The 23,368-nt window shown below is 34.1% G+C and overlaps 1 protein-coding gene across 1 annotated transcript in view; it reads right to left on the minus strand.

Moving 5' to 3' along the window:
• Nucleotides 1-483: 483 nt before the first annotated feature.
• LOC129952788 (myb-like protein Q) overlaps nt 484-23,368 on the minus strand; it is a 275,661-nt gene continuing 252,776 nt past the window's right edge. Inside the window, exon 2 of the mRNA XM_056065612.1 lies at nt 484-3,921. Within this exon, the coding sequence (XP_055921587.1) occupies nt 1,633-3,921 (2,289 nt within the window). The 3' untranslated portion in view covers nt 484-1,632. The remainder of the gene's footprint in view (nt 3,922-23,368) is intronic.

Raw genomic sequence — 23,368 nt, forward strand, 5'->3', positions numbered from 1 at the left:
CGAACAGATCTTATTTGGTTTTGAAGTTTAGAAAACAATGCTTTGAGAACCAATGTAAGCGTTCAAATTTTCTATTCAACATATCATATATCTCCATCTCCTTGTGACATTTGCTGTCAAAAGCTATTTCGTTTTAAGGGCTTACAGCAATATGAACCAATGTAAGCGTTCAAATTTTCTATTCAACATATCATATATCTCCATCTCCTTGTGACATTTGCTGTCAAAAGCTATTTCATTTTAAGGGCTTACAGCAATATGAATCAATGTGGAAATTTTTTGGATATGTGCCTGAACGCGCACAGTAATTTGACAGAAAGTGTGGGTAAGATTGAACTCACCTCAACCTTCATGTTTAAAGAGTCTCTTAATGACAATTTTAAATATAAAAAACTATGACATAAAATGGTAAATGTCTTAAAAGGAGCATAAAACCCCAATTTTTCAATAAAAACAAGTCATCTTTAGTAAAGTTCATTGATTAGATTTTTTTTACATAATTGAAAATATAAATTTTCAGTAAAGTAATAAACAACAGTCTCTTCTTGAAATTGAAAAGCTATGAAAGTGTCAAAGGCAAGAGTTTTTGACGTTTAGAAGCCTTCGCAGACATTGATTAGTTGTTTTCGTTTTATCAATGAAAGAATTAGTTTCTGCAATCTCTAAGGATGTCAGAACTTATCACTTTACTTACGCTAGTGATCCTTTACAACATTTCTCATACAAATTTCTCACTGTTGCTGTCAGAAATCAAAGAATAGAATTTTTATGATTCGATTCTTCTTCAAGAATTCTGTATCGTACAATTCAAAAAGGATTAACAGAAATGCAATTTGTAGGTTAAGTGAGAATGAATTGTGATTATGTTTCATTTTCCCGATCTGCCAATCCGTCTGAGAAAATTCTCAGAAATATAAACAGGCCAAAGTGGATCACATATCGTAATAAGAAAAATGGCCACTGTTTGACAGTGACAGTTCTATCTGAATTTTACACCGATCGAAGTTGATCAATTCTGTCAATGATGAAAGATATTCGTCGTTCTTGTCTTTTCAATCCACGATTAATTTGTCGTATCAAAATTAAGTTGGAAACAAAATGCTTAAACCAAAAATATAGTTATATAATTTAATTTATACAATGGCCTAGCTCTACATCTTTTTCTGTTTTGTTTTTGTTTATAATTTTATAATTTCGTTTTGTTTGTTTTATTTTGTGAAACGAACGATAAACTCTCATTTTTGTTATTAGACATATTTACAACTTATATGATTATTTACTATAAATAGCTTTTTTTTTGTTTTGTGTCTAATACTTATTTAAAAAAAAATAAAATAATTTAATGTCCTATAATTTAAATCTCACAGTTGACTATCTTTATGTTATTTTGTTTTGTTTTTGTTTATTTAACATATTTTTTATTTTACTGCTGATTTTTAAAATCTAAGCAAATTCTAACAATTTACACGAAGGGGATGAGAGAAGGGGACTTTCTTCATTTCATTTCATTATTTGTTTTGTGTTGCTTTTTTTTATATGTAAATGAGTAAGTTTAACAATACAAAATTATTGTGATTGATCTATCAGTTGGCCTATGCTTGTATGCTTAACATAAACTTTTAAATTCAAGGGCTATTTCTCCGTTTTAATCGTGGCAGGAGTAAACCCGCTAGATGGCGTTAATGTGGAGGTTGATAACGACGACGAGGATGATGATGTAGATGAGGAGGATAAAGCGGGAGACGGAACCATTGGCTTTGTATCCTTGTGTGTTGGTTCATCATCACAAGAATCCATCGGAGACGTTGAAGTTGGTGCTGTAGACGACGACGATGACGCTGAGGCTGATTGCGGTGAATTTGATGTAGGTGGCGCTTCACCATTCGTTGTATTCACTGAATTTGGCATTTGTTTGGATTCGCTTTTGACCTCGTTTGCGATCGATTGGGGAGGTGTCGTTGCCATTAAATCATCAGCATTGCCAGCATTTTGATTTAACACAACGACTGTGTCTTCGGGACTACGACGCATTGATTTCTTTAACGGCACCTTTATTTTATCGTTTTCGGTTTTAGTTAGCTGCGATTCTTGTTGATATATTAATGATGCCGTTGGTGTTGGAGTTGATTCTGACAATTCATTTTGACTGGTGCAGCTGTCAATTTTGGCAATCACGCTGCCATTGTTGCTGTTGCTATTGCTGCTACTATTGCTGCCATTGCTACTTGTACTACTATTACTGCAACTACTGTTGACTTTCTGGTGAACAATGGCGGGCGATAGAAGCGCTGCCTGTCGCCGATAATGCTGCAGTTCCTGCTGCAGATCACAGATTTGTTCGTCCCGCTTTCGCACCTCTTCTATCAGTTGAAGGTTATCAAAACGTATTTGGTTGTTATCGTGTATGAGTTTCTGCAACAGTTGCAATATTTTCTCTCGATCTTTGGGCCGGGTGTCTTTTAGAGCATCGGCGGCTTGTTCCCAAGGAGCCAGAATGTTGCTTTGACTATCGGGTTCACCATTTAAGCTGTCATCATCAGTGTCCGTCGAGAGTTCGAACTCCGAGTTGCCAATGATGCCCGCTGTTCCTACAACTCTGCCGTTGAGGTGTGGATGGGGTTTGACTAATACCCCTGTGGCATCAGCATTGTTGACACCACCTCCTGTTACCAAGTTGACAGCCGCAGCTACGGCTGCCCCTGTCGCTTGCGCTGACAGCGAATTGGAAGACAATGATGCGGAAGATTGCGATGGCGATTGTTGTTGGATTTGGTGATGTTGCCTTTTGTTATTAGTATATTGCTCATGATTGGCAGCAGATGGCGCAAGTGGCGGCGGTGTTGGTGACCGAACGATGTTCGATTGATTTATTAAATTCTTACTTATGCGAATACGACTCGGTAAACATAAAACGTTATTGTTGTCGGCAGTTGTTAGTAGTTTAGTGTGTTGATTGATTGTTGCGATTATTGATTGCGATTGGTGCGGATGGTGAGGGCTTTGTTGAAGGTGTTGGTGAATTCGATGTGGCTGATGTGCAGCAGCATGGTGTTGGTGGAGGGTTTGTTGCAGCTGCAGATGCTGCAAGTGCTGTTGAATGCTGCTCGGTGATGTATTACTCAAAGGACCATTATTGTTGGTATTGTTGTTGGGAATTGGTGATGTCGATGAGGTGATTTCATTCGAACCAGAAAACTCTTCGGGACTTATTGGTTGCGGCGGGGTGTGGTGCAAATGGCGTGAATGAAGTTGCGCGGATGGCGGTGGTGGTTGTTGAGGTGAGTGCATCGAATGATGTCGATTGTTGAGGTTGTTGTTATTGCTTTTATTGTTAGTGAGAGGCGTTGGCGATGGCATACGCATCTCTTCAGGCGATTGTGCTATATCATCGGGAGAACTAGGTCGCTCTTGTTTGATGTGAAGCTCAGCTTCGCATAGATTTGTTATGGCGGCGTGTTGCGTTTGTTGTCGTTCAAGTTCACGTTCTCTTTCCCTCTCGCGTTCTCTTTCCTTTTCCCTCTCTTTAGAGAGTATGCTCTTTCGAGGCGCCAGCGCCACGTTCGGCTGATAAGTACGTTCAAATCGTTCACTTTCGGTATTACGCACAACACGTTCGGGATTTTGTAATACCGGTGGTTCTTGACTCAAATATGGCAAGGCTGCTACAGAACTATATGGCAATGGAAGAAACGCCTTCGGCGCCCAAGGACGAAACGCTGACATTTGACCACGCTGTTGTTGTTGTTGTTGCTGCTGCTGCTGTTGCTGATGGGCACAGTGGTAAATGAGTGCCTGTTGATAACGCTGATAGTCGAGTTGATATGCTGACGTTTCATCGAGACTCTTGACTTTTTTCGATGGAATGTCTATAGGTTCTCGTTTGCATGGTGGGGCTGCGATTATCGTCTCGTCTAATTCAGCCTGCAACGAAAAAAAAAACAATACCAATTAACATTGAATACAATACTAGATTAATGTTTAATAATGAAGATTTATTTAATGACAAGAAAGAAAAGCAAAACCAGTGTTTTTTTGACAGATGTCATTATTTAAAAAAATGTAGAATAAAATTTTAAAGATATACATATCAGTAAATTACTGCTTTACGACTCTGACATGTTATTTTAACAAATAACCTTACTACTATTATTATTCAGCTAATATTATGAAATAGTGTTAACGGATCCTTATAAGGAAGCAAATTTTTTTCTGATAGGCCCGGCTTCACTTTGTCAGCCAACGTATTTTTTTTGTTAAGTTTGACACTAACTAATAGTTTGTCACCCTATTGATTTGAATCATACTTAAAATGTTTGTTAAGTTTTGACAGCTCTTTGCCTTCTGAGCTGTCAAAACACATTTACTACTTGTAGAGTTCCAATTCATTAACAATAACACTCATTGTTTTTAGTTTAAATAAATTATAATCTAACACACGAGTTTCAAAGTCAATCCAATTTGTCCAGATAAACATAACATACATATTCACGCTAATTATTATTACCAGAGACGGAAGATTACCACGGCAATTTTTATAACCAGATTCAACATCAATTCCAGTAGCGGGCAATCATCGTTCTAATTTTCGTTAATAGGATTCATATGCATATACAAATAAACACCGCTGCTGCAGGCAGGTAAACTTCAAAGAATGTTAAAATCAAGCTCCCAGCATGTGCTTGTGCACTGCAGTCGGTATACCTACCTATCTTCCCATTGGATATCATTTTTTTTTTCAAACTGAGGCAGTGGTTGGTTATCCTGGGAGCTCAATTCGATATATGACTCCCTGCGATAAGCCTTGGAATATTCAAATTAAATTATACCACCGCAATCCACGATGACTGTTGTTGGATTGGACTGAGTTGATGAGAGGCTCAGAAAAAGAACGCTCTTTATTATTATCTGTCTTTATCTGTCCCCTTCCCAGCCCGGTTCCGGTTCTGCCCAGTCAGTTTTGATAATATATTTGAGTTTAAATCCAAACGACACTAAACGAAGCGTATAATAATAATAATAATAATTTTGCATCTCTTGTGGATCTGGCATTTCGCGCATTCATGCTCATAAGCCACTTAATCGCGATTAATTATATTTTGCATTCGCATACAAAAATATAACGGACGGACACCATGCCACCGTCACCGTCACCGTCACCGTTACCGTCAAAGTCGCCATTTCTATAAATGGCTGCCGTTAAATTGTTTGTGAGAGTTCTTTTTGTTGTTGTTTTTGTCTATACGTCAGTGGCGCTGTCGTCGGCGGCGGTGGTTGGGGCATTTCGTTAAATATTGTTCCATTTCCAAAGTGAATTTTTTAATTAACGCATAAAGTATTGTACAGCAAGCGAGTGTTTTCGAGTTTGCGAAAACAATAGAGAAAAGGAATATGATTGCGTTGGGGCAAAGTGGTGGGGATTTGAAAACAAAAAAAGTACTCTACGGTTCTTAACGCCTATCGTGGGTGTGTTTGTGTGTTTTCCTTGTTTAATGGATGATGAAGTTTTTTCGCGTTTTTGTTTGCTTCACGTCTCATTTGCTTTCAATTGTAGGATTTTTTTTTTTCAAACATAAACTTTTTCAGGATTTTATTTTTGTTTATGTTTTAAATTTATGTTTCTACAATAATTTTTATAAAAATGTGCAGGGGAGACATAAGGAGGCACTATAATTGATAAAACAATACATATGTATTATTATTGTTGGGTCGAGACTTTTCATTTTATAGACTTTATTTTTATAAATACAAACATACAGACACTTTTGTTTCATTAATGATGTATGTAGGTATATTTATTTTTTTTAATTTATTGAAACGAGATAAGTGATGGTAATTGAACGCACAACAAAAACCGATACTGATGACGGGTCAGGGATTTTAAAAACGTAATTTGCAATTTTTTGATAAGCTCAACATTTATATTTATTGCACTGGAGGCAATGCATGTTGTCATTGATTTGACATCATGAAGTGTTACACTTGAATAATCTGTTATTTATCTTGTATAAGTCACTCCACATTGCTTTTAGTAGATCAGGTAGAGGTGTAAACAGGGCCTAAGCAATTTACCAAAGATGAAATGTCAAACGATTGGAATCAGTTTTTTGGATTATATTTTGTCTCCTTCTTCAAGTAGGAATACGAAAGAAACGTCGACTTGGGTTTTCAAATGAATGCATTCAGTGTTAATTGGCAATAGGTTAGTTTGATTTAAAGATCTCTTTAAGTGTTTCTGTGATGAAATAATATTTTATTATCTCGTGAAAGAGATAAAATGCAATTAGATTCCAATAAAAAGGTGGCAGCTACACCAGGCTAGAGGTGACGTAATTTCTAAATATGGAACGAGTTTTATTATATGAATACGAGTATTATCAGATTTTATAACAATCTTCCATTAAGAAGGTATTTGCATCGTAAAACCACTTAGAAGTCTAACAATTTTTGGTTTGTTGGTATTGAATTCATTTTTTTGTATTTATTTATCTCAAAACCAATGTTACATTCTGCACCCATAAAGTCCGACATATACACCTCTGTATAAGAGTAAACTCTATAGGTTTTTTCTTACAAGTAAAAAGACCAGTATAATAAAATCCAGTAAAATACCAAAAACGGAAAGAAAATTTATTTAAATTGTCCCTTTTATTTATCGGGGATATCACATGACCATTCTAAGACATGCCATAATCTTAAAATTTAATGTGTCCAATAAATGTTCCCGGCAACGACCAAAAATCAACAAAATCAACAGTACCAAACCAAGCAACAGTACCAACTTAAGCTATACCAACCAGTGCAGCAGTATCGTATGGATTTGCGCACTTCTAACAGTTTGGATCAAAGCGGGAACGTTGGTTTCTTTATTGGAGAAGGCAAACATAGTCAGGCAAAACAGGTTAAAAAAGAATAGCTCAACACCAATTATATCGAAGCCATAGTTTTTCGAGGCGCACACAGAGAGAAGTCATATTCTCCAGACTTAGGATAAAGAAGAAAAGTTCTTGGATGGGGCTGTTGTCGAAGACGAAGCGTTGAGACGATCGACGACAACCATGATGACGGCGAAGACTAAGACGACGACAACGACGACGATGACGACGACTAACTGCAGGAGCAGCAAACAACGACAACGACAACAAGCATCCTTCCGCATTGCCCGCCATTAGTTGGGATTTTATGGGCATTGCAATAAGGATGGATGATGGTAGTGGGAAGCCTTAGCCACAATTCAACGACGCGACCACAGACAACCGCACCATATCAAGGGAAGAGCTTTAGATCCCAAATTGAATATTATCCAACATAAGAATTAATATTAAATGAAATCAATTTTAATTCGAAACCTGTGATATCCAATCAAACTAATAACCCCTCAGAGTCATCTCGTGTAAACACAACCACAACTCGTGAAATGGCACTGGTTGTAGGCATCATCGCATCGCATCACATCAGAATCGGGAGACTGAAATGGGGTTGGCGAATGGCGAATGGCAAATGGCGAATATTATATTATGACCGCGCGGATAAAAACAGCAGGCTAAAGGGAGAGAGCTGGAGACCATCCTGTCATCTTTTGTTGTGGATACCATTTAAATATATAGGCAACGACAATCGCCAAGTCGTTGGACCATTAAAGTTAGACAAGAGATCTTAAGTCTTCGCTGTCATCGCTTCGCGTCTATATCCTCTACCACTGCTGTGTTGCTCTGCTCTGATGCGAGCTGCGATCGAACTATGGCTAGACCGTGAACCAGAGCCCGAGCTAGAGCCTGAGCCTCAGCGTGAGTTGCCCTGTTTGCTGTGATCAATGCCATATGGCCGTGGAACGTAGTCATTTTCGTAATCATCATTTGTGAGCATATATCGCGGTCCTGAGGTCTCCCCCTCAGTCTTTGCGATGTCTAGTTTTATCGCCGGCATGTGGTTTTCTCTTTGCGGTCTGTCATTAGTCAACCGATGTACATACAGATTCTACATGAATATATACCACATCTGTGCTGCTAAGCCTCGACGACGACTCGACGTATCAGTGTTCATTCTTTGGTTCTTTTCTAGCGTAAATATAGTTTAAGCCTTCAGTTTGCGGCTTTGGTTAAAAGATTTCGTCTCATAGAATTTTCTCTTGAAGTCATAGATAAATGTCACTGATAAAACATTGAATAGTGTAAGAAATGGAATGACTTGAAATGATGATATTGTTTGAAGAGCAACAACGACGACGACAACGACGTTTGATTCATTCTTTTAATGTGCCACTTGCACAGCACACACAAGACAACAACACACTTTGAAGAGTTAGATGACAGATGTCAACGTGTAAAAGAGGTGCGAATAGAACTCAAGACTTTTTTTGTTTTGTTTTTATTGCATTTCCTTGATGGACTTGATAGATATATTCATTATTATCCTTTTCTAGATGTTGGTATTGTGTATAAATTCTTGTTGTGTGTTGAATACGATTATGTAGTGTCAATATCATTTTGAAAGCCGTGAACAAATTACTTTTGACAGGTGTCAACGAACGTTAGATGAGTTCATTATCGTATATCAGTGGTTGTTTATTGTACCAATAAAAAAAAGAAGTTACCTATATTGCTGTCTGAGTTATTTTATATAATGAAGTTGAGTAAAAGAATAAAGACTTGCAAGGAGTAATAACTTCCTTTCACAAATGACTAAATAACTCTGACAGATCACATTTCACTTGTGTATAGCAATAAATTGACACATTATGTGGAGTTTTTAAGTTTAATTAAAAATATTATAAAATCAAATCGAACACATCTAATATACCTACATCTGAACGAACCCAAAAACAGAATGGGTGCGTTCAACGTTACTTAAATATTCATAGCTGAATAAATCAATCTAGATTCGCACGAAATGCAAACCCTTAAACGTCAATATATTTTTTTTCGCTTTCACTATTTATACTGTTTTTTTTTTTTTTACAAAAATATAAATCTTAATTGATTTTGTATAACTAATAATTTTAATTTATTACGATAATTCAAAAAACATCATTCTTGTCTTGTAGACTACATTTTTAAAAATTCTTCACCTTATTCATGCCTCTCATTCGCCCATTGAGGCAATAAATGATTATACCAATTAATTACAAGCATCTTCATTTAAATGTCAGAATAAATTAATTTAATACCCCTCATGAAAGTACCTCATTCTCTCAACTTTAAGTGCTACCTTATTTATCGAGTACGCATCGCATAAACAACTTAAATAAAAAAAGAAGAAAAAGAATCTTATACATTTTATACTACTTCAAAATTAATTACATTTCCAAACACTATCCCAGAAACGCAGTTTAAGAAAAATCTTCTACATATCAGCAACAGTCATCTATTAATTTTACACGTAGTCTACAAATGTCATTCGTCTTTGCAAACCTATAAATTAATCCAAGTGTGGTAAAGTTGACTCGTCAATTGAGACTGTGGCTAGCCGGAGCCATGCAATTCTTAAGTTTTCTATCTTAATGTATTTATAGGTATAAAACACGATGCAATGTAAGAAAAACCGGTTAAAAACGATGTACGGGACACAATCGTAGATTTAATTAGTCAAAAACTTCAAGTTTGACACTTAAACGTCATAGAGTCTGTTCTTTACAATTCTGAAAGCCGTAATATTCCAACTGCATTATTATAATGATCATCATTTATAACCACAGAGCAATAAGTCTATCCAGCCAACTCTACACCTGAAAGCGATCCATCAAAGTTGAAAGCCAGAACCGTCAAATACATGAACGTCAGTATTAGAGGCAAGGCCATGAAACTTCTTCGTTTCTGTCTCTGTACTCTGTGACTATGGTGTCTTGCGCTTGCATTAGTTGGCCAAGAGAAGAGATTGTTACATTAATGGTGGTAATTTTTGCAGTTCGAGGAGATTTGATATCATAAACGAAGTGCAAAAACTCATGCCTACTCGCTGGCTGGGTCCATGCGAAGTGTTTAACGAATGTGTATTTCATATTTACTGACTGACAGCTGCCACTGTACTCCTCTGAACGCACTCACATTAAAGTATACTGCCCAACGATGTTTTTATATATTATTTTTGTTTTCGATTCGAATGAGATGAAGAAACAAAACTCACGGACGGGGGGTAATTCTGTCAGCTGGCAGAGCAAATACATATTTCTATTACAGACTCGTCAAATTGGCTTCGGTTGGATGAATGCGTGTTATGCTGAATGTTGCACGGTTAAAAAACTGTTGGGTAGAAAATGATATTTTATCCACTGAGACACTGCGAGAGTAATTTAATATTATTGTCTTCGTTAGACATTGTTTTTGGATTTTTTTACTACATTTTCTCCTAATTGAATCATGTTTTTGCACAATGTCGTCATTTGTGTGAATTTTTGACATTTCTAGGTTGTCATCGCCATCGGTGGTGGTTTGGTTTGGTTTGTCAGAGTTGCAATAAAAAACAATCATTTAGTACCTTTACTACCTACTAGGTGTGTATTGTTTATTGACAAATACACATGTTTGTTAGATGCTCTCTATTCGTATTGAATTTCTAGATGAAATATAAGATGGGTGATGATGATACTCAATTAGATCAACTTGCTACTGTTTGTTTGACACTCTCGCAACATTGTCGCCATTATGTGATGTGAGGGGAAAATGGATTCAATTTGTTAATATTCATTGTTTGTTTGTTATACATATAATAAAATATTTTATTACTGAATAATAAATACATATTGTTATATTTGAACGATGAGTACAGATAAGATATTGTAAAACGATGTCATCTGACAACATTTGAGTATCTAATCAAGCGAAATAGTTAAGCTGTCAATTTTGTGATAAGTTACATAGAAGATGATAGATGCCCAAAGGTAAGTTTGCTATTATAAGTACTAATTTAAGACCTAATTTCAAAGCTTGTATTAATTCATGGTTATTGTGAACTAAGCTGAATCAATGAACACATGACACATGTCATAGAAAAAATGATATAAGATAGTTTTGAGTTGTCAGATTTCATTATCTTGAAATATCACTCAACAGATATGTATTTATAAAACTTAAATTCTTGTAGAGTTATCAAAATTAAAATGTCAAAATTAAAGCAAAATATTAATATGTAACTGTAAATTTGTATAATGGACAAATGATTCAGCGTTGCTAAAATCTACCACAATGAGTAAAAGATATTTCTTTGCTAAAATTAGCAAGAAACAAACAAAAACAAAGAACTATTTTGACAGATCAAAACAATACATATGACTACTAATTTATATCATACACTGACAGTTTAAATCTTTTTTAAATTGAAAGTCAAATGACAATCTCAATAAAATAGAAGATTCTAACATTTCGCAATTAGAATTTTTATATTTCTACATGAAGTAGAAAAAAAATTAGTTTGACATCCCATTGACGTTAGAAATACAAACTTTGTAATCGTGATATTCGTCTGACACGAATATAGAATAAACACTAATTTTCTATCGGTTAAAAATTGAATTGAACTCATCGTGGCATTTGAACGAACCTAAGAAGGCAATAGCTTCGTTTGATGTTGTGTTTAGAGAAAGAGTTGTGACAGTTCTTTGACATTTTCTTTCTTTAACGATATTTAAACGCTTTTGTTGAAAAATAGAACTTACTATGAAATGGCACCTAACGAAAATCATTTTATGAGAAAATTTGCAATAAAATAAAGTCAAAGAACTATCTAGCTGTCAACAAAATTTGAAATTTAAGATAAAAACTTATATTTTAAACTTTTATTTTAACACTCATGTAAAGTTACACAATGTGAATAACTGCCATTAAAACATTCACAATAGAGTGTCATTTCGTGTACTCGTATATTGACCCTATCCTAATGTGTAAATGTCTCCTTTTCTATGTTAAAGGAATATTGAGTGCATAATATTTGTATGTATATCAATTTTTATTACACCAATCATATCGTTTGAGAATTGAGAAACGTGTCAATTGCTTGGCTTTCCTTTTACCTTTTATTCAAAGCTGTCAAATAAAATTTAACTATATAAAGAACATATTGACAGGCGTATGAAAATGTTATTGACACACGAATTCTATAATAATATGCGTCTCTCTATATCTTAACCATTTACTTATGAAATAAGGATATCTTGCACATTATATCGAAAGTGCTTTTATCTCAAATTTACTTCATAGAACTGTCACTATTTAACACAACTTTGAAATGAAATTTAGACTTTTATAAAGAAAATTAACAAAGGATTTTTTTTACAGTTCATTACGTTTTGCGTATGAGTAAATTTTGTATTAATGTTTGAAGTTATTTTCTAACAAGAATTTTGTTTTTGGATGTGTTCATAAAACATTCGATTTATGTCAAAACATGTTGAATTAGACGCGTTCCACCGAATTAAATCTCTTGATGTTTGTTTTCTCAAGGACGACGTTACACTTCGATTAAATTTAAAATGGCTACTTTAACAAAATCTCAAATTATCATATGGCTTTTTTATGCAAGAAAAAAAAAACCTTAAATATTCGTTTTGTTTGATGTTTTGATAAAAAAAGAAATAGACAACTGTCAGATATACAAGAACCACCTGCTTGTCTCAAGATTTCAATCAAAGAATACAAATCTTATAGTTTTGCCTATCTTCTGATGTATATTAGTAGAGCCCAAGTCAATGTCGAGCGAGGACGACTTGAGATGTCAGGTGCACACCACTAATACGTTGTCTTTCGGTCATCCAGCCCTCAAGTTTCAGATCTTGTTGTAATGCATGTAATTTCGACGTTTGTGTCAGCGAATATAATAAATTATTTCCCCTCAATATAGGATTGATTTGTGTCAGTCAAAGTCACAAAGTTCTCTTTCGATTCTCAGTATTGGCCTATGAAGATGACTATTTTGCAAAAGAACAACTTCTGATGCCGGCCGGTTCCTGAATCTCTTATTCTTCCTATCCTCTTGTCGTCCTCGTCCGTCGTCGTCATCATCAAACCGGCAGATGCGGATGAAAATGTATATTATGATGTGATCCGATGATAAAAACGAAACAAAACCAAATCTCGACGTAGACAACAACGACAACGACCGAGACCGAAGGATTCACTCATTCAAAATATCTCTGATGATGGCTTGTAACCCAGTTGGTAAGATTTCTGGTTGTGCGGCGAGCGCCATGGCCATCGCCAGAGCCTCGGACGGACATGCCCCATCTTCACTCAATGGACAGATAGGCAATGACAACAACGACTATACGACGACGACGTTATCCAGATGAAGAGCCAACTTGAATAGATGATGGAAGATAGGATGACTGATAGAAATGCAGATGAATAGCTATATCGTAGCGTGGCGTAGGTTAGGCTAGGTATATAGGAACGCGTCTCCAACTTCAACAACGGGGAGACAGGCCTATACGATAATAATGAATGCCAGCTAGTTCGTTATTAGTTCAACCCAAGTGACCATTGGCCAATGGTTTTCTTGCTGTTGTTCTTACGTACTGGGTGCTGGAAGCTGGATGCGGGATTCTGATGTTGTTGCTGCTGGTGCTTGCTACGTTGCTGCTGCTGTAGCAAGAAAGGTGTTGCAGTTGTCAATTTCACAGCGGGATGCATGTGGCAACCTAGTCAGCCTATGATATTATATTAAAAGCAACCAAAGCAGAAGAGAAATTCTTCTTCCTGCTTTGCGTTTATAGTAATTACATGTGCGGTGTGCTGCCTCATTGGATTCTCTATACTATGGAGAAAAGCTAGGCTAGCTATAAGGACACTATAGAAACGTGCTGCTTCTTACATAGAAGGCCTTACCTTACCTATAAAAGAGATCTTTCATTAGAGCGAGAATTATTATCTTCCATGATACTATAGAAGTATCTTCATCTTCATTTATGTATATTATAGGAAGGTTGCAATCGAAGTAGGAACACCGTGCGTCGTAGTCGGTCGTTGTCCGGGGGCTTGTGTCATTTTTAATTGTAGATATCCGCTATTAAAATCGGTTATTTGAATTTGTGCAATTTATCTTGTAGCATCTAAGTTTGAAATAAAAAAAAAAAACATCTCTCTCTTGAGGTATGTGTTTTCTTTGGGGATTCTAATCTGGAAGTCTGTTGCATTCGTCCTTTGAGGCGTATGTAATTATAGATTGGGCGGCGCTTAGAGCCGCTATAATAACATGATGATGAAAAAAAGGGGAAGTTGTTCTTTTTATTCTTAATTTTTTTTTTTGAGATTAGATTACAAATGTCTAGAGGTGAATAAAAAAACGGTATTGCATCTATACATCTTAAGGAATCTAAAAAAACATTTCTTGAGATGGAGAAGTAAACTGTAAGGCCTTGACTTTTTTTTAGAAGAATTCGGACAAGTGATGTATGAACTTAGTTGCCCTGAGTTCGAATATGGCCTTATAGTTTTTCTATCACGTTAAGTTTTTGAGATACATACCTATCTTTAACATTTTTTAAAGGTAACCAAAATTGGTGTTTTTAAGGCTTAAGGTAAAACAATATACTCCTTTAAATTCTTTACGAAGATTTGACAAACCTTTGGTTGATTTCTTTCATGGGTTTGAAAAATTCGTTTTTAGAGTTAATTTTTAAATTTTTTTTAAAATATTTTTGTTTTTGTTTCTTGGGCTTCGTTTTTTAAGGTTTTTAAAACCTTGTAAACTTGTTTCGACTTCGCATTTATAACAAAAACTAACATTTCTATCAACCAGTTTTGCCTTTTTTTACTATACACTGTTTTGACGTAAACTGTATGACAGGTTAAAAACTTCAGAAGATTGTTCGAACACTTTCTGAAATACTTTAAATATTGTAAATAAATTTAGAAGAAAGCGAAAATCGATTTGGGAAAATGACGAATTTTGTGTTTTATTGCGGATAAAACGAACGAAGAACATGTTTTAAATAAGAACAACATCACCCGTGTTTTGTTGGAAAATCAAACAATAAATATTATTTTACAGGAATAACAAAAACAATATCCGCAGTATGAATACTACGATAAAGGTTAAAGTAGAATCTTACAACGGATGGGTTTTTGACATTTATACAAGTCTCGAATAGATCTTATGTGACTTCATTCGCAAATGTTGGTAAGATTGATATTGCATTTGTATCTCGATGGCTGTGTTCGTTGAGTATTGGGGCAAAAAATCAATCTGTTACTGTTGATATTATTTAGTTTTATTAATGAAAATAGACTAACTGGGCTTATTTTGCAAGAGAAAACAATAGGAAAGATAATTAAGTTTTGTTATGTTTCCACCAAAGGTTTATCTCAGTTTAGAATAAAACTTTTTAGTGTTTCCACCGCACAAGAAGATTTTAAAATGATTAAGTTTGATAGAACTTTCTAAAATGCAAATGGTGTTTCGATGTTTCTAATGAAGTTTAAGTGAGATAGTTTGATTCATGTTAACCAATGAAGAACTGAATATTTCAGCACCACATGTAAATATGCTACCTTTTTTTAATTTGATTAAAACAAAACTATATTTTTTGTACATAAACATGGAAACATGCATTATCTGTAAAGCAAAATTCTCCACAAAGGTTTTTCTTCACAAATCCCCGACCGGAATCGAGTCGAATCAAGCACATTTCAACTCGATTTAGGTATATAAACAAGCGAGTTTCAAGCTCACTTCAACACCACATGTCAATGTAGTAGTCTACGAACAAACCCCCTTCTTGAAGTTTTTATTTTATGTCAACGCTGCAATTGTGATAGAATCTCAATTTCCAGGTGTTTTCTTACAATTTCTTCTTCAAAATTGTCTGACTTTGTCTGACAGCTCAACTGCTGTAAAAAAATGTCAACAAATAAAATATTTGCTCTTTGGAGGGATGTAATAACAGAAATGTCATTTAAAGCAACCAAGAAGCAGGCCCACCGTAACGTAGACGAAGCTGAAGCGTGTTTGTGATTCAGCCATGAACTACAGCTTCGGTTTGGAGTCACATCACATCACGTTACATTACATTCTTTTCCTTACGATTGTCAAACGAAGCGTGAGGTTGAAGCTCCATTTTGATAACATGTATTGAATTCCTATGGCTGAACTCGTAAACGTCAGACGAAGCCGAAGTTGAAGCGTGTTTGTGATTCAGCCATAAACAACACCGAACTGTCAATTTTCGTGGATGTAACATATCTCAGCATAAACTTGAAGATTATCGTCATCAAAACTACAGCAGTTTTGTTTATTGACGTTTAACTAAAACCAAGCCTAATCTCTTAACAAAATAGTGCAAAATATAAATTTCCATCAGAACCATGATTTTCAAAATGAATTTGAACAATTTGGAAGCATTGTTCAGGAGTCTGTATATTCATGTGGAAATGTGAAACCAAAATTAAAATAAACCACTAAGTACTTGACAGCTGACAAAATGGCTGACAGATAAAATAGTATTGCCAACTGCGGTTTGTTTTTGTTACGAATTTTTAATAGTAAAATCTCAAAAAACTGATGCGATAAACCAATATTGAAATCGGATTTAAATTAAGGCTATCAAAACACATCGGAAACGTACAATTTAATAGACATCAGAAAATAAAACTTTTCTGAGTAGAGTGTTGTTGTTTAATTTGGGTATATGGAGCAGTTTTTTATCGAAATAAACAAGTTGTATTCCAAAAACTATTCGGCCGTAATACTGAAACTGTTGAGAATACTCATCCGTTAAGTATAGAGATATTTTGTTCAGCCGGACATCAAGAATGTGAAATGTCTAACCCAACTCTTCTTTTCCTCCCATTTAGATATTCAAAACTTTTAGAACAATCACCGGTATCTTCTCTCAAATCCTCTTTTATTTTTCGAAAGCTGGCAGAGTCTTTAAACATGTTTAAGGAATTTTGTAAGATCCTCTTTAAAAAAAAATAGAAAAACCTTTTAACAAAAATTTGAAATCACCCAAATCACCTATTTTCCACATGATGTAACTTTAAAAGTTTAAAAGGAAACAAATCATCAATTATTATTAAAACTTATGGCCAAAGACTTTAGCTGATAAATATGTCAAAAAAGACAAATAAATAGTTCGTAAAAATCCCTCCAGGGTCCCATATACACACATAAACTTCAAAAATTCCTCCGGAAACATATTTATCAACATCATCATCATCATCAAAAACATCATCACCATTGCCATTTTCAAAACCAACAAACTAAATCAAGGAAAACTTTTCTTTCAAAAAGGTCAACAAACCAAACCATCACAATGCCCTTTAAAAAATATTTAAAAAACAAACTGGAATCAGAAAAAAAACTTCATGATTATACTTTCGTTCGGAAAAGTTTTTTCCGCACCCACTTCAAATAACATGCCTCGATAACTCAGCATTTGAATAACCTAGCAAACAATTTATGAAAAAAATAGTTTTAAAAAAGAAAAATGTTTTAAGGACATCTAAATGATGGAAAAAACAAATATACTTACTAAATAAAAAAAAAGAAAAAAACATAGTGAATTTTCCAAGTGCATTCCCATTTCCCAGCTCCAAAAGAAGGTGGCCAGGCTAGCCCCGTCCACCATCATCACCACCGGAATCCAATTGGTTTAATTCATATGCACGATTCCCACTCAATTATACTCCTTCATATATAAATTTTCATATTTTTCTAGAACTGCAATAAAAATCCTATCCTGGATGTACGAGAGGTATAGGAATATTTTCCAACGTTCATTCGGTCGAATGTTTTTTAAGGATTCTAGGACGAAGAGTGAGAGCAAGAGAGATGAGAATGAAATTGAGATGTGAGGAATGGGAACTCAGAACTGAGGAATGAGGACTGTGGGGACATGTGGATGGAAAGGAAGGTGGATTCGAAAACGAGTGCAGGTGTACAGCAAAAATAAAAAAAAGGACTCTAGTGGAAAATTGTACTCTTGTGTTGTAGTTCAATGACATCCAGAGGAAGGACAAATGTGACTGCCATATCGTCGTATACGGTTATGAACTTAAATATAAATATTAAAAAAAACAACAACAGCAACGATGTCGATGTCGACAACGACGACGACTATGACGAGGACGAGGACAAGATGACGATGACGATGACGATGACAACACAAAATCTACAAAAAGGATTAATTACGTTAAATTAAGCACGAAACGATGTGTACAAGGGGAGCCGGAGTCGGAGCCAGAGCCATCATCCATTGGCTTGGCGCATTAATGCGGCTGCAGCAGAGATGGGAATAAGGATCTTCAACCGACCGACCGTCCAACCACATATTGTTTTTATATTGATTCAGATGAAGTTATTTTCCTTTTTTGAATCTGCATGAAAAGGATTTTTAGTTTTATATTTGAGGTTACTTTCTCTAATTCCAGGGTCGTTCCTTCATTGGAACTTTATTCTTTATTCTTAGTTCATGAATATAAAGAGATGTACCCTTCTGCGTTTCGTTTGAGATTTAAAAGGGATTCTTGTTGTTTTTTTTCTTCTATAGAAATAAATAATTTAAAAAATATAATTATTAAAAAAAAATTGTAATACAAGGCAAAGGGAAGTGTTGGAATATTTTACGAAATAAAATTAGGGGAGCGTTTGTAGTGACCAGGCTTAAAGAAGGCTTTGTTTTTATTTTTGTAAGTGGTTAACTATTTCTTTTGGAAAAAATAAATAATAATTTATTCCATTTACAGCTCCCCCTATAGGTTATTTTTTTAATGATTTTTGGTACAAAGTGTTCACATAAAGCATATTTTCACTTTTTCTCCCTCAATCGGTCCTTGTTTAAGAAGTAAGGCGTCTTGTTTATGAATTGTATTTTAATCAAAGCTTTGAACACTTTTTAGAGATCTAAACAGAGTCAAAGCATATTCTGATCAACTGTAACTGTCACTTATCATCTGCCACATTCCACCTGTCAAATTCGAATTCAAATCTGACACCTTATTTTTTTAGTTTTTAACACCTGCTCGAAACAAAAATAAAAAACGTATTCGAAGCTCTTGACACTCTGGGCTTAGGTAAACGGAAATACAATTTTTTTTTGACAACTAGGGACGTGTTCAGAAACTAGTAATGGATAGACTATAATTTAATTTTTTTCATAGTGTTTTTGTTTGAGTTTTTAATTATTTAGATTGTTTGTTCTTACTTTTTGCAGGTTAATACTCAAATATTCAAAAATAGTGACATTGACATTAGTTGAGATTGACATGATTCTCCGAAACATATGAATCTTCGGTTTGTATTTCTACTGGAATAAGTTTTGTGGTAGAATTAATTGTTCTAGCTTTTTTTCTTAGTTTTTAGCACCTGCTCGAAACAAAAATAAAAAACATATTCGAAGCTCTTGACACCCAAGGAAATACAACTTTTTTTGACAGCTAGGGGCGTGTTCAGAAACTAGTTATGGATAGACTATATTTTAATTTTTTTACTAGAGTTTTTGTTTGAGTTTGAATTATTTAGATTGTTTTTTTTTTACGTTTTGCAGCTCAATATTCAAAAAACGTGGCATTGACATTTGTTGAAATTGACATGATTCTTCGAAACATATGAATCTTCGGTTTGTAATTCTACTGGAATAAGTTTTGTGGTAGCATTAAATGTTCTAGTTTTTTTCTCCTAGTTTTTAGCACCTGCTCGAAAGAAAAATAAAAAACATATTCGAAGCTCGTGACACTCTGAGCTTAAAAGGATATACAACTTTTTTTTGACAACTAGGGACGTGTTCAGAAACTATTAATGTATAGACTTTAAATTTCAAGTTTAATTGATGGAACACATTTGTTATTACCAATATTGTTTGAGTTTTTAATTAATTAGATTGTTTTATATTAAAGATATTCAATATTATAGATATTCAAAAATAGCGACCTACTGAACGAGGTCATTAGTTGAGATTGACATAAATATCCGAAATATACGAACCTTCTGTTTCAGATATCGCCAAAATTCATCTCGAACAGGGTCAATACTTTAGAATGACGTTTGTTTAATTTTCGAGTACTTTCTTTTTTTTTTACTTGACTTTTGACGGTGTACTGTGTTGAAGTGACTCTTTTTGACGTTTTAAAATATTAAAATGTCAAAATGAGTCATTATTGTTTTCTCACTTCCAAGTATTTAATAAAATGAAATGTCATCGTACTTTAATGTTTTTTTTTTTTTACTTTTTAGCGTGAAGGAGATAAAACTTTGACTTTAAAATAAGTCGAACACCACATTTATTTCAGAGTGTTGTCAAGTTTATTCAAATAATCAAATTGACAAAACTGGGTAATAAAACTCAGAGAAAACGAACTGGCTTTATATAATACATAATATTTATATTTTTGATTGAATTTTTTCAAGTTATATGTATTTTCAGAAATTTGATTTAAATGTCAGTTCAAAACTTTAAAAAAAAAACTTAAAACCGAAAAGCTCTTTACCTAAAACTTGTTTTAAAGAAACTAAATAGAGTTTTTGTTTTTGACATATATGTAGCTCTACTTTGTGACATTGCTTTACATTTTGACAGTTAAATGTAATAAGTTTTTTTCGACTTACTGTCATTTTTTCAAGAAGACGTCAAATAGTAAATGTTCTCACAAATTAGAAAATTAAGTGGGAAAAATGTCTTACAAACATTGTTATTAGAAGTTTGTATTCCAAATTACATTTCCGTTATTTATTTTATTAGTAAATGTTTAACGTTAAAAGTGCTGAATTGAAGTTAGGAACGTCAGTTTTAAAACTTAAAACTCACCCAAACCATTGCATTTTTAGTAATGCTTTGTTTTGTGTTTACCTGAAAAGAAAAAAAATGGGTTAATATTTGTATTTATTTAATATATATTTATTTAAAACTTTTTCAATTGATAAAAATAGGACTGACTGCACAAAATGCTACTCTTTGTTGATTCTTTTTTCAAAAACCCGTTTTTTAACTTAATTTTGCATATAATTGAACAGAATTTAAATAAAATCTATTTGTCATACTTGGCACTAAGCATGTTCAAATATTTCAATTGAAAGTGTTTAAGATCAGCACGAAATTTTGCCGAAACGATATCTCTGAGATTTAAAGTTCCCGAATTTGTCAATTGAGACACACAAATAAAAGTAAACACAATAAATTTATTGTGAAAACTTGAAAGAATTACTTCCGTAAGTTTTTTTTTGTAAAATTAGGCATGTTTACAAACTTTCACTTTTCATATTTCTCCGTTTCGTTTCAATAGTTATTTAAAAATTTGAGCTGTCAAATATTGGTAAACAAATTTAATTTTGTGATTATTCTCTTGGCGTATCCCAATTTCTGAGATCTTCTTTGGCTGAATCACAAACACGCTTCAGCTTCGGCTTTGTCTGCGTTACGGTGAGCCTGCTTCGAGGTTGCTTTGAATGACATTTCAATTATTTCATCCCTCCAAAGAGCAAATATTTTGTTTGTTGACATTTTTTTACAGCTGTTGAACTGTCAGACAAAGCAAATGTTCAGATAATTGAACTAGAACTAGTTTGGAGTCACATTACGTTCTTTTCATTTCGATTGTCAAACAAAACGTGAGGTCGGCGCTCCATTGTGATAGCATGCATTGAATTCCTATGGCTGAACTCGTAAACGTCAGGTGAAGCCGAAGCTAAAGCGTGTTTGTGATTCAGTTATATTTACCCGGATTCGCCATGTCAAATCAAACAGACCGAATGAAATATAACAACTTGCAAGAATTTTTTCGTTAAGATTTTAACAATTATACTTGATATCATTTTGACATCTTGTTTTTGACAGATAAAGTTTTCAAAAGCAACTTTAAGTTTCTTATAGTACGTTTCCACCAAAAAATTATCCGAGATTTAAGGCAAATGATTTAAAATAAATCATGAGGTGTTTCCACCAAAGAAAAGGAGATTAATTTGACGTTGTCATAACAACCAATCGTAATTAGTTTTATTTTATTCTTGTACCTATGTATTTATTATTTTTGTATACTTACATTTTATTTCGTTTTTGATTTCTTTCGTTTTCGTTTTTGAGTTGTTTATTGTTTTCAATTTGAATAATATCTGTCAATAAACAAAATTGGCGTTTAAATGGGTCGGTTCAACAATTATTCTCCGAAACAAAAGTTTGTTTGATTTGACAAACTAATGTTTCCAAGTAGATTTCAATGAGTTGTATTTGAAATCTTCATTTGAGGAGATTAAAATTTCTATTGTAAATCTGTGAGATTTCAAGGAGATTTGTGACAAATCTAGCTAAATCTCGGTTTAGTGCCCGGTGGAAACGTAGTATTAGTCATTTTGGTATCATATTTTCGTTGACAGTAGAAGTTTTTAGCAGGTCGTTTCTGATGGAGTTTAGCACCTACAAAGTTGAGCTAGGTTGTGTTGCCATTGGGCTTTAGGCTTTAAAACATCTCTTAATGAGTCATTCTGTGCTTCGAAATCTATAAAATTAAGTTAACTCCCCCTAAAGAACAATAACAAAGTGTTTTCTTTTTTTCAAAGAATTCTTTTGAAGCTAAATGCAACAAAAGTGAAGGTATGATTAGTTGGATAAGCTTCCCTTTTTTTTAGTTAGCTGTAACTATATCCGTCTTCAAAGGCTCATTCATGAAACTTATATCCCTTTTAGAAACAATCAATCAAAATTGAACAACAAACATCACATTTGTCGCCTTATGCAAAAAAACAAACACTTTTGTTTTAATAAACCCTTTTACACAAATTAGGTGTTCCCTTAGTACACATCTCTTTTGGACGAACTTAAAACAAAACAAGCAAAAAAGCAACAAAACATCAAAGAGAGCTTGTAAAGCGGCTTCAAAGCAGCTACAAAGCTTTTTTGTATATACTATACATAATATATAAACGTAATCCTTCATTTGAAGCCCGCTCTGTTGTATAGAAAGGTACATAAACCTAAAGAGTTCCATTTCAACCGCTTTTATGCATATAACCCATAGTTAAACTCTGAAGACTGTTTTTTGAAACAAAGACGTTTTATAGCATTTGCACCTCTTTCTCTCCTTTTTTCACACATGACTGCTACCATTTGCTGCTATTGCTACTGCTCCTGCTTCTACTGTTGTCGTCGTCGTCGGTCGTCGTCATTTGAGTGGAGTGTAGGTTATGTATGCGGATGGATCCCCCAAAGGATTTTCCTTATTTTTTATTTTCTGGCACTTAAGCAAAGCTGTGCTTCTTCTTTGCAATGATGATGGCAAAGGCGATGGCGATGCCTGCCAGGCACAATGGATATATGTGGTCAGTAACCCCATACGGGCCGGGGGTACAAAAATACAAAAAAATAAAAATTAAAAGAAATATAAAATGAAATAAAAGAAATTCTTCAAAAAGAAAAGAAACATTGAAAAATAAAGCTAAAGAATCAGGGGACAAA

This window comes from Eupeodes corollae, chromosome 3 (genome assembly GCF_945859685.1).
Source record: "Eupeodes corollae chromosome 3, idEupCoro1.1, whole genome shotgun sequence".
Classification (NCBI taxonomy): Eukaryota; Metazoa; Arthropoda; class Insecta; order Diptera; family Syrphidae; genus Eupeodes; species Eupeodes corollae.